Below are 12,802 nucleotides of genomic sequence, written 5' to 3'. Positions count from 1 at the left end.
TTGGTTTATTTTCTTGGATTTTTGAGGCAGGATTTCTTTCTGCAGCTTTGGAGCCTGTCCTGGAACTCACTCTATAGATCAGGCTGGTCTCGAACTCACAGAGATCTACCTGGCCTCTGCTCTTGAGTGCTGGGATTAAAGGCATGTGCCACCACCGCTCAGCTTATTTTCTTCCAACTTTTCCTCTCATATATGTGTGTGTGGGCGCACATGAGTGTGTGTGTGTGTGTGTGTGTGTGTGTGTGTGTGTGTGTGTGTTTTGTTGGTGCCTATGTATATGCATGTCCACACGTGTAAGGGTGCACATATGTGCAGTTGTGTGTAGAGTTCCAAGGTTTACATTGGGAGTGTTCCTCCATTGATATCCATCTTACTCTTTACATCAGGGTGTATCAATTGATCCCAGATCTCACTGATAGGACTAGTCTAGCTAGACAGCTTGCTCTGGGGCACAGGTATTACAAGAGAGCTACCCCCAGGAAGTCTGGGCTCTGACCTTCAGTCCTCACATTTGCATGTTTTACCCAATGAACATTTTCCTCAGCCCTCTCTTGGTTTTTCTATGTGGTTGGCAAATGACGGTATCATAATACCTTCTGGTTGTCCTCTAAGTTTCTCCCTTTTGGTGGTGAGAAGGCCCTGATTTTTATCTGCATAAATGAATACATGATTGGAGACTCAGACGGACATACTCAGCTTCCACTGCAGCTAGAATTTAGTTCAGAGGAATCCAAGCAGAAGGGTCATGTGTCATCTCTGCAAATCAGTCCTCAAATATAACACATGCACACTTTGCCTTTGTCCTTCTTCTCTGTTTATCATGCTGCCTGGAGCCCAAAACAGTTTCTGGAGTCATCTCTTAGGTTGAGTTTTTTCAGAGTTCAACACTAAAGTATAATATCTGTTTTGTTACTGCCCCAGCCCTGATCTGCCTAATGGAGAAATAAGCTTCTGTCCATTTTAGCACTGTTATTTAGAATTTTTTTCTCACATATATTTGAACTTAATCTTAGGTATATAGGCTTGTGAATTTTGCTATAGTTCAGCCTTTTCACTTAACACAGTATCATCTTTTATCCCTAAATAATCATTGTAACCATAATTTATTAATTTATTGTTTTTACATCCGAACCACAGTTTCCCATCCCTCTTCTTCTCCCAGTTCCTCTCCACCCCCACCCCAATGCACTCCTCCTCTGTTTCTCTTCAGAAAGAACAGACCCCCCCATGGATACCAGCCAGCCATGGTCTATCAAGCTGCATTGAGAGTAGGCACCTCCTCCTCTTTTAAGGCTGGATGAGGCAACCTGGTAGAAGGAAAGAGTTCCAAAAGCCAGTAAAAAGAGTTGGAGACAACCCTGCTCCCACTGTTAGGAGTCCCACAAGAGAGCCAAGCTATATAACTGTAACATATATGCAGTCTCTGTGAGCCCCTATAAGCCCAGGTTGGTTGATTCTGTGGGTTTTCTCTGGCTCCTACAATCAATCCTTCCTCTTCCTGTTCCACAGGATTCCCTGGGCTCTGCCTAACATTTGGCTGTGGGTGTCTGCAGCTGTTTCCATCAGTTGCTGGATGAAGGCTCCCTGGTGACAATTAGGTATAGCCATAATTTTTAATGACTGTTTATAACTTCATCTCATAAATATGCTATAATGTATATAAACAACTTCTAATTATTTAATGTTTTGCTTAATATTGATTCATTTATTTAGCTCTAAAAGCATTTTACATTTAAGATGACTATCACTACTTGAAAAAGTCTATCAAGATAATTAATTTTTTTGTCTATCCGTTTGTGATGACACTATTCAATAAGCTTTGTACCCCTTTCTAATACTGACTTTATCCTATTTGAAATTCTTATAGAGTTGATTTATGAGTTACTTACTGTATTCAACGAACTTACCTATTATTATGCCAGTACTCAATTTATTTTACTTATGATACCCATGAAATGAACTAAGAGCAAATACATTAAAATATTTATAACTCTATTGTTAAACGCAGACCAGTCTCTTTTACCCATGCATTTCATAACTACAGATTCCTTCTAGAGTTGGGTCTGTCTTTCAAAAGCAATGCCCAAAACAATGATGCGTTGCTTTCTCTCTAACTGGTAGTTATGTCAAAGCCCCATCAAATGCATTGTTTCATTTGAATCCTGAATTGTACTATTATGACATCATTGAGAATAGCCACATTCAGCTTCTGAGTCTCCCCAAATTGAAAACCAGAGGATTAAAAAAAAAAATTAAACTTCGTTGCACTGAAATCGTTCCTCAGTGCTCTCAGGCAGACAGCTGTCAACTCTGCTGGCTACAGTCCCAGTGCTGGCTTGAGATTATGGACAGGGTTCTGCAGTCAGGTCAGAGCCGTTAGCCTCATGCTAACTGTGGTTGCAGCTGTCTCCAGTCACGCTGAGCATGGTCCAGCACCACCATCCATCAGAGCACCGCTCCGTGCCTGCTTTAAAAGCAAATCCCTACAAAGTAGGACAAGTAATTGAGGCTTTGCAATCTTTCAGCATGGGGCCTCAACTCTCCTCTTAACTCAATGGGATGTGCTTGGAGAGGGGCGAGAAGTGCTTGTAGGAATAATAAATCATGAGAGAGACAGTCTACAGAGGTTTAGCTTTTGCTTCTGACAACAGAGTGATATACCACCCTCAGAGTTCAACGGGCTCTTCGGAACAGAAGTTCTTCTGTCCTTCAAGTGATTTCTCTACCAGTGAGGTATGGTTCAAGTGTGACTGGACAAAAAAGCAAGCAATTTCTAAGATAATGTCTTTTTTTAGTGAAGCTTGGGTGCCAACTAGACCAGCTGGATGTTTTCTGTGTCTAAGTCATATCCATACAAATGTGCTGTATAATGTTATCAAGAGGACGCGAAATGGAAGTCTTCTAAGGTGAGGTAGATAGATAGCCTTTATAAATTCCATAGAAGCTAACTTTTGTATCAAGGCAATGCAAGACAGAAAAGGGAATTAAGGGAAATAATGACAGGATTGGAAAGAAGTCATCAAGGGCATTTGTGAGGCTTGAAACAGCTCAGGTCAAGCTGGCTCGGACAAGGAATTTCCCTGAGAAAACAGTGAGACACACAGCAGAAAGGTCACTGGAAATGACTTTCCCATTTGGTGCTGTCAGAACACATGGCCACAAACAGAGATACATGTGCTGGAAACATGCTGTCCCTGCTCCTTGGTTAGGGAGATGCTGCTAAGTACATTGCTACACTACAGGACTTCTCTGAACCTTGAGTAGAACAAACAGATTGGTTGTCTCTAAGGAAGGATCTAGAATGCAGCAGTTTCTCAAACATATTTAGCACCTCGTGGGGGAACCTATTTCCATCTCCTAGAATATCTGTTTGGAGGAGAGCTCAGAAGTGTGTGGTTACTCGGACTTTGAGGGTGGGGTAGAATGCATGCCGGGAGGGTGAGCCAATGCTTTCTGCTCCAGTGCTCTTCAGGCAGGAAGCTTAGGTCTGGACTGTGGTGCCTCCATGAGATATTAACTGTTTGAAAGAAACTGCAATAGCTTTTTAACATCCAAAGAGAAAAACTCATCTGGAAACAGGAGAAAGAACTGAGAATTCCATTATAAAGTTGTTAATTCATTCCATTTGTAAAGTCATTGCATTTTAAACCTGAGAAAGAGCTTAAAAGAAGCCTGCTTAAGCCAGTTCTCGGACTTTACAGATGAGGAAATTGAGTGGTTTGCCCAAGGTCACCCAATTAGTGAGAAATCTAATGCAAGACAAGACCTGCTTGTGATAACAGTCCTATCCTGTTCTCATAATCCCCATGCAACGGGACAGTTATTTCTTTTTTAAATACATAAAAGGAAAACATGAACGGTCTTCCTTCACTTCCCCCTTCACCTCACACTCCTCTCAGAGATGACAGTTTTACGTTGCTTTTTATTTTGTGAGGAAATCTGTACTATTCAAATTTTGTCCAACACTCTATTGTTTCCATCTCAATTTATTACGTGCTTAGCAAGCCCTGACTGTGTACTGGCATTTAGAATCTGAGTCTGTTTCCAAAGTGCTCAGTGTGGTGAGGGAGGGAACAGAGTCTGTGACAGGTATCATGCCATACCTAGATAAGGAACTCAGGAGCCCTGTGGCTCGAATTGTGAGAAATCAGGGGATGAAGGGCTGTGTTTCCTAGACGGAATAAAACCTTAAATAACAGACTTTTTAAAAGAAATTTATTTTTATTTATGTGTGTATGTCTATGTGCGTGTACACCACTTGTGTGCCCCCTAAGAGTGGAAGAGAGAGTCAGATCCCCTGCAGCTGGAATTACAGGTCATTATTAGCAGTCCATGTGTGCTAGGAATCAAACTCATGTCCTCTGGATGAGCAGCAAGTGCTCTTAACCACTGAGCCATCTCTCTGGATCCTCCAATAAAAATCTTAAACTAAAGGGGAAGAGTAGACAAATAACAGTCTGTGGTTTTAAGAGCCCCAAGCAGAAGCATAAAGCAACCATGTGTGGTAGAAGCAAGGCAGGGAAACAGGTTTGCAGGCATAGCCATCAGCTTTGCTGTATCTTGATGAAGGCATGGGTCCCACATATTTAAAAAAAGATCCAACTGGAAGTAAGTGGAGACAGGAACAGAATGAAAGAAGAGAGGCTATGGAGATGGTCCAAGGAGAATATGAGGAGAACCTGAAATACAATATGGGGGGAGAAGAGGGTCCAGAGGGTCAAGATCTCACAAGGAACAAGAAGAGAAGTAAGGAGCCTCTCCTCAGGAGGCAGATGACCAGCCCAGCACAGGAGGTGAAAACGGCAGTGGAGACTAGATTGGTAGGAGGCATGTTTTGGAAGTGATTTTATAGGAATTGCTAATGGACTAGGGGGTATGGGCATAGATGAGGTGAAGAACTGATGTTGACTTCAGATTTCTGAGTACATGATGGCATCCTGCTCTGAGCTGTAGAGATGTGGGAGGCACAAGAGGAGCAGGAAATGTTGCTGGAGGGCTTCTCTCCAGGTTCCCCAAGCCCCACAGTCCCACAATCCACTTATAAAATAATCACTCAGACGCTTATATCACTTATAAACTGTATGGCCGTGGAAGGCTTCTTGTTAATTGTTCTTTTATCTTAAATTAACCCATTTCTATAAATCTATACCTTGCCACGTGGCTGGTGGCTTACCGGCGTCTTTACAGGTTGCCTCTCCTGGTGGTGGCTGCCGTGTCTCACCCCTCAGCCTTCTGCTTCCCAGAATTCTCCTCTCTCCTTGTCCCACCTACTTCCTGCCTGGCAACCTACTTCCTGCCTGGTCACTGGCCATCAGTGTTTTATTTATATAGAACAATATCCACAGCACTTCCCCTTTTTTCTTTTTTTTAAAAAAGGAAGGTTTTAACTTTAACATGGTAAAACTATATATAACAAAACAATTACCAAGCAAGAATTATAGTTACAATATTAAAGAAGATGTCCTATCTATCTTATATTTGTGAGTTTAAGGTTTTATATCTAGCTTATCTTTTATCATAACTGAGGAAATTACAACTATCTAGTTTTCAACCACATCAAAGACCTGAGAAGGAACATAATGGTACCTGAGAAATGGTAGATGGATGCAAGCAACTTTCGGAAATCTTGCAAGAGTAGACCAAGACAGCTGGCAGCCTGGACAGTCACCTGATGTTTCTCAGCATTGTTGGTGCATTAAAAGTGGCTACAGGCCTAGAGTATCTGACAGACCATTTTCAGAAGCAGGATTTCTGAAAGACCATCTTACCCTGTCTTGGCAGAGTACAGTGGTCGCTTTCCTTGTGTCCCGCTTGTCCAGAAAGGACAGTATTGCATTTGTACTGTCAGCCATCAAGGCAAGGGCAGTTCTTTGCCCAGTAGGCCATTTTGTGCCAAAAAGACAAACTTCCAAATGGAAATGTCTTAGAAGCCCAACATTCTCTCGGGATCAATTGGTGCAGCCAGGAGCAATTGTGTCTCACATCAACAGAATTTTAAGTTATTTAAATGCCATATTCTCTAGGTCTATGAAGTGTTTGAAGATTACCTATCTATCTGAAATATATCTATGTATACCTAGAAGACTTAACTAACATGGCTACAAATATGATTATCATAGATGACTGATTATTAATCTATTTTTAATTATCCATTACAATTTTAAATGAGCTAAACATAATACCTCAAACAAGAATAGAAATATATATATACAGTATAACAAAATTAACTTCAAGTTTGTATCAATTAACTAAAATTTATACCAATGTAAAACATTTTAAACATAAACTAAAATCTATATCAATGTAAAACATTTTAAGCAAGTTGTTCTTTAAAAGTAGGTTCATTAATCTACCCTTTTATCTTATCATCTCTATATCCTCTTATATATCTATATCATATCCCCTTTTCTTTCTTAGAAAGAGATCACATTTATAATCAACCTGTTTTAAATAAAAATATTGTTTTTTCTCTGTCCCACCCCAGAGGGCTCTTCTGATTTGGGACACAAGAATCTCTTAACTGTAGCTTGAGAGTTTTTCCTGCCTTGCCCACAGTCAGGACAAACCTCTGCCACCCGCCAGTCCCACAGCCGCTCAGACCCAACCAAGTAAACACAGACACTTATATTGCTTTCAAACTGTATGGCCGTGGCAGGCTTCTTGCTAACTGTTCCTTTATCTTAAATTAATCCATTTCTACAAATCTATACCTCGCCACGTGGCTGGTGGCTTATCGGCATCTTCACATGCTGCGGGTCATGGCGGTGGCTGCAGCATGTCTGGTCATTGCGGCGGCTGCAGCGTCTCTGGTCATTGCGGCGGCTGCAGCAGCTCCCTCTGCCTTCCTGTCCCTTTTTATTTCTCCTCTCTGCTAGACCCGCCTATCTTTCCTGCCTACATTAACATCCCACAGCACTTAACCATTTTTTTTTTTAAAGCAATATGTCTGGGTTTAGAGGGGGAGTGAGCTAATTCCACCTCTAAAGCCAGCTTGGTATATTTGGGAATTTGGGCGTAGCATCTCTTACTACTTCCTGCTGGAGGGGGGCACTGTATCTTATGGGGAAGCAAAGAAAATTTTAAGCCTATGGGGTAGTCCTTGAGGCTATATTGTGTGAACCAGTTGCCTTGAAACCGCTCTGGATGTTGGATCATCTGGGCCATGGTGTCATCGGAGACCTTTCAGGGGGTCTTGGCTGGTGAAACCTGATGTATCTTAATCTGGAACAAATCCACAGCCTCTGGCTTTCTGTGGAAACAAAAGCAAAACCTCTTTTCCAAAGTAACATATCCTTATATCCAAATTTTGAAGTCAAGGTACCTTTAAAATATACATTTTGGCATAACTCAACAGCTTTTGCAATCAAATGTTTTTCTTCAGTTACGAATATCAAAGAGAACATAATCCAGATTCTCTGTGTGGTAGCCATCTTTACGTGGCTTATTTTTTATATTACCTTGAGCTTATTGGTTTAAACTGCACCATTTTAAGACTGAAACGGCCGTGTGGCTGCTGGCTCCGCATTTCAGCTTACCAACATGGCGTTTTCCGCCAGTTCTGTGAGTCATCAAGTCTCAGAAATAGTAGGTCTACGCTTTTATCAAAGCAGCGTGTAGCCCAGAAACCTCTCTCTGTCTCTCTCTCTCTCTCTTTTTTAATACTAGTAAAGACTAAATCTACCACACAGCACAATGCGCCGCTGGCAGATGCCTCATTTCCGCCATACTGCCGGTCAAACGCACACGCCAGGAACCCGCCAGTGTTCAAACCCGCGTTTTGCGGCGTCTAGCTGCCCGTATGAGACAAGAAGCAGGAACCTGGTTTTGGCTCTGTTTAGAATTGGTTATTAAATATTCTCAGGTTTAAGGTGGAAATTCGAGCCGTTGGGCGCCATTTGTTGCTGGAGGGCTTCTCTCCAGGTTCCCCAAGCCCCACAGTCCCACAATCCACTTATAAAATAATCACTCAGATGCTTATATCACTTATAAACTGTATGGCCGTGGAAGGCTTCTTGTTAATTGTTCTTTTATCTTAAATTAACCCATTTCTATAAATCTATACCTTGCCACATGGCTGGTGGCTTACCGGCGTCTTCACATGTTGCTTCTCCTGGCGGTGGCTGCCGTGTCTCACCCCTCAGCCTTCTGCTTCCCAGAATTCTCCTCTCTCCTTGTCCCACCTACTTCCTGCCTGGTCACTGGCCATCAGTGTTTTATTTATATAGAACAATATCCACAGCAGGAAAGACATTTCAGACTTGGTAAGTGTGACATTCGGGGGATGAAACGTTCCTATGGAAAACCTCAACATATAGCACAGCTAGTATGTTTAAGGCACAGGACACACATGCTTTCCTCTCTTCAAAGGATACACAGAAATAAAGAGAGGTGGGGGGGCTCAAAGTACTTGCTACTGAGGGGAGGAAAGGAAGATAGCCAGCACAGAGACCCAAGAATGGCCCACGATATCGACTTCAAAGGAAAGCTGAAGGTCTACTGGATGTATGGCCTAGCAACTTAGAGATGAGAAAGAAGTTAGGGATTACAGAAAATGGAGATTATAAAACACAGAAGACAGAAGTGGTATAAACAGCAACAGAGGGGAAGACCAGAGGCGGATGGAGTCACAGGAAACTAGGCAAGAAGGGCAGGATGTTGAGAACGTTTCCTCCTACGAAGCCCATCTTAAGTGGTGTGTCACCCCATCCCTGCTGCCCTGGATGCTAAGGTTTCTGCTGGGTGGTCCAGCTTGTTTGCCTTTGTAAGTCGGTTGATCTCAGAGTTCTTGACTCCCAAGGCTTGGCTTCTTCCCTGTCTTCGTGGGGTCTGAATATTGTACTCCTCCTCCGATCCTCCCTCCCTGACAGCTTTCGTGTCCTTGGTTAATCTACTGGTAACGCTTTCCACTCTGCTTCTCACTTGATTCATCTGGTTTTTCACTTCCAACATCTCCATTTCATTAATGTTGCTCCCTTGCTCTCCTGTGTTGCTGGCTTCCTTATGTGCATCCTGAAGTAATTTCCTTACCTCATTCATTGACTTGTTGACTGTTGTTGCCTATTTTTAGTAGTGGCATTGGAACTCTGTCTGCCATGTCTACTGTTTGAGGACCTTTGGATTCAGTACTTGAGAGTAATGAGCTCTTGGATGCATCCTGTTGTGTGTTTCTCGGAGTTCTTTGTTGTGAGTAGCACACCTGTGGTGTAGATATCTGTTCGGCTCTAATTGGACATCTCCTTAATGAGCAGCAAACTCTTGAGGGCTCTGTCCCCAGTGCCACCCCCAAAAGAGAAAACAACCACGGTAATAACAACAAACAGAACGAGATAAAGAAATAGACAAAGACAATGAACATACCACCAATTACTATAGAACAAGAAGAAGAAAAAACAATTTAGAGTATTATAATGGCCATTCTCCTTTGTCAAATTGACTGCAGCTGGAATGAACTAAATCCAAGCACTTAGGTGCACCTGTGTGGCTTTTTTTTTTTTTCTTAATTAAATCATTTGAAGTGGGAAGAACCACTTTTAATGTGGATTTTTTGAGATGGGAAAATCCATCTCTAATTTGGGCCACACTTTCTGCTGGTAGCCTGTATAAAAGACATGGAAGAAGGAAGCTTGCTCATTCTTTGACCGCATCTTCTCACTCTTTCTGTCAAGTCCATTCCTCATTAGAGCCGACTTCTTCAGGATTCTGGTGTATACTGAAGACCACCTGAGACATCCAGATTCATGGACTGAACAACCACTGGAGTCTTGGACTTTTCCTTGCTAGACAGCCATTTTTGGACATTGCACAGGCAGTATCACAGCCTGTAAGCCACTCTAATAAGTCATATATATATGTATATACACATACATATATATTTCATATTATAAATTCTATTCTAGAGAACCATGACTAATACAACTATGCTATGAAACAAAAAATTTAGTCCAAAAGTATTAGATGAATAAAATAAAGAGAACATGGAAAAGAGAAATAAGGTTAAATAAAAGGAAGGAAAGAGAAGAAGAAATGGAAAAAATGTTATGAAGCAGGAAAGTCATTAAAAGATCTGGTTGTCCTATAAAAATGCATAAAATTATTAAATAGATTAATTAGATAAATATAAGAAACAGAATTAAAAAATTAAAAGATAAAATCATTTTTACCAGAATAAAGTTGGTTTTCTTTAAGACTTGCTCCTGTTACATTGATCTCACCTCAGTGGACGGCCCACACCCAGGACTATATGTACAACACAAATTAGAGCCTGTGGGTTCTTTGAGAGAGAGAGAGAGAAACACCAAGTTGGGGATGGGGTAAAGATGTGGGAGGAGTTAGGGGAAGAGTCTGGCTGAATATAATCACTGTACATTGTATGAAGTTCTCAAAGATTTAATAAACTATTATAAAATAGCAATTTCAAAAGTACTATTACATGTACTAGAAAGGGAGACATGCAGGGATTAAAACAAAGAAAAGCGAATAAGGAAAGTCAAATTTAGCGGCTTCTTCCTGGGTTCTCCACAGCTGGACTCTGACAGTTGGGGCACAGCTGGATGGCTAAGTGAATTTGGAGGCTTGCTTTTCTTCTATTTAGCTAGCGCTGGCTTTCTCTGATGCCCAACAGAGCTCAGTCTTCGGCTCACTAGCTTCCGTTCTCAGCATTCTAGGATCTTCTGCTGGCCACACTTGTGTCTGAAGTCCCAAACTCCATTGACACGCCCCCAGGTTTGCAAACCCCCAGGTGACTAGTGTGCAAACAGAAGGGTGCCTGCAGGATGTGTTGAGAGGACAAGCAAACTCAGCATTGTTACCTGTGACGATGGACTGGTCTTCACCTTTAAAGCCAGCTCTGGATGGAGGAGGAAGCTGTGGATGGCAGATCCTCAGATGGAGCTTTGACGTTCTCAGGCCTGGCAGCAGCAGACTTTGCAGCAGGTAGGTGTTTCCAGAGGTTGGGCCACTTGACCTCAGGCTCAGCACTGTCAGACTGAGCAGGTATCCTCAGGTGACCCATCTACCATGAAGGACAGGGTTCTCACCTACATTACCAGCCAAGAGTCCCAGCAGAAGCACTCAACTCTCTCCCTTTCCATGTCCACCTTTCACATCTGTCTCTTACTCAGAGACTGTGATAGTTTGACCCCAGGCACAATGACTTGGATAGCTCAGTCTTAACTAAAATGCTCTCTCTCATGAAAAGCACTTCATGACAGCCCTCTGAGTCATGAGGAATGTAAACAGACATCCTCTCCACTTCTAACTCATCAAGGCAGAGGAGTCACCAGCTCACCAAAACCCCTGGCTGGATTTGAATCTCACAAAGACAGTGCACTGGTGGGTAGCACTGCTGGTCTTCTGACTTGTCTTCTGGAGAGGCTACTGTGTACCATTCCTTCCTCATCACCCCTCTGCTAGTTAGTTATCCATGGTTCAATCTGTACCCGCTTCCTCCTTTCCACAGGGTTGCCTTTCTCTGTCTCTCCGCTCTTCAGCTGTCCTGTGATTTCTGATGCCCTTCCCATCCCCTCTCTCAGGAACAGAGACAATTCTTTGTCTTCTTAATGGTTTTTATTCACCATGTAACACATAGGCATCTTCTAATTGCTATTTCACCTCATAATTCAACAGTGTAATTTATTGATGGGTTTATTAACCTGGCTTATGGTCTTAAAGGTAGCAAGAACAAGTGAATGCCTGAAATTTGTGTCAGAAGGATGTGTGTGTTGTACATGGTGTGTGTGTGTGCGTGTGTATGACGTGTGTGTGTGTGTGTGTGTGTGTGTGTGTGTGTATGTGTGTGTGACCTTATCCTAACCAGAATGTATTTGGTTTATCTTACGCTATATCAGAGTCAGGCACATTTCTGACCCCGGGGTCCAGCTGTAAGCTCCACATACCATTCTAACAGTTAGTTTTGTCTATTTATAGTTTGCTGGGAAACTAAGTGGGAAAAACTGACTAGGGTTATTCTGGTATAGTCATGGCAGTTGTAGCGCTGGCAGCTCAAGATGACTGGAGTCATGTCAAGCTGAATCCAAGGATGCTCATAACAGAGAAATGCATCAAAGGGAAGGACTTGTACAGAGAACTAAAAATGGGAACTTACCTGATGTGTTTGAGGTCCAGCAGGGACCAAGGCAGAATGGGTGAGTTGGGATAAAGGCAGATGACAAAGAGCCATTCAGGCCATTGTATTTAAAACCTTGATGTGAATTTAGTGAAATGGACAGTGATAGTCATGTCTCATTTTTCTTTCTTTCTTTTTTTTTAAAGAGCCAATACTGCTGTGTAGAGAATGGACTATCAGGAACATGGGGAATGGAGTGAGCAATAAAGAACCCCCATCATGACCCAGAAAAGACATGATGAGGCTCAGACCAGGGCCACAGTTATAAGAATGGAGATAAGTAGAAACTGTCAAGATATCTTCTGATAACATATATTCATCAATCATGTATGAGTGCCTACTGTTTGCCAAGTTGTATTATGATTTCTAGTAGGTGGAAATGGTTAGTGTCGTGACCATATTATGCCAGCAATAGAAGTGAAGATTTGTATGTTTTTGCACACTGTCAGAATTTATTGGATATAATAAATCTACAAGCTCTGTCAACTTCACTGGCTTCAGCTCACCAGCAGTACTGGTTTCTCTTGGTAGATACAGCCACTGACAATCACAGTTCTTTTATTCCAATTGTAGTTACCAATTTTAACTAACACATAACACACACACATAGAGTTGTGTGGCTTTTCCTAGGGAGGTGTGAACAAATGTCTCTTCATCCCAAAGAGGGTACAGACAGAG

General features: G+C 42.1%; 1 protein-coding gene across 1 annotated transcript in view; it reads left to right on the top strand.

Annotated features, from left to right (window-relative positions):
• The first annotated feature begins 4,646 nt into the window (after positions 1–4,646).
• Positions 4,647–12,802, top strand: part of LOC114687575 (SEC14 domain and spectrin repeat-containing protein 1-like) — a 109,996-nt gene continuing 101,840 nt past the window's right edge. Inside the window, exon 1 of the mRNA XM_037204426.1 lies at positions 4,647–4,820. Coding sequence (XP_037060321.1) covers positions 4,647–4,820 — 174 coding nt within the window. The remainder of the gene's footprint in view (positions 4,821–12,802) is intronic.

Source organism: Peromyscus leucopus, chromosome 4 (assembly GCF_004664715.2).
Source record: "Peromyscus leucopus breed LL Stock chromosome 4, UCI_PerLeu_2.1, whole genome shotgun sequence".
Lineage (NCBI taxonomy): Eukaryota > Metazoa > Chordata > Mammalia > Rodentia > Cricetidae > Peromyscus > Peromyscus leucopus.
This window is presented reverse-complemented; position numbering and strand designations above follow the sequence as displayed.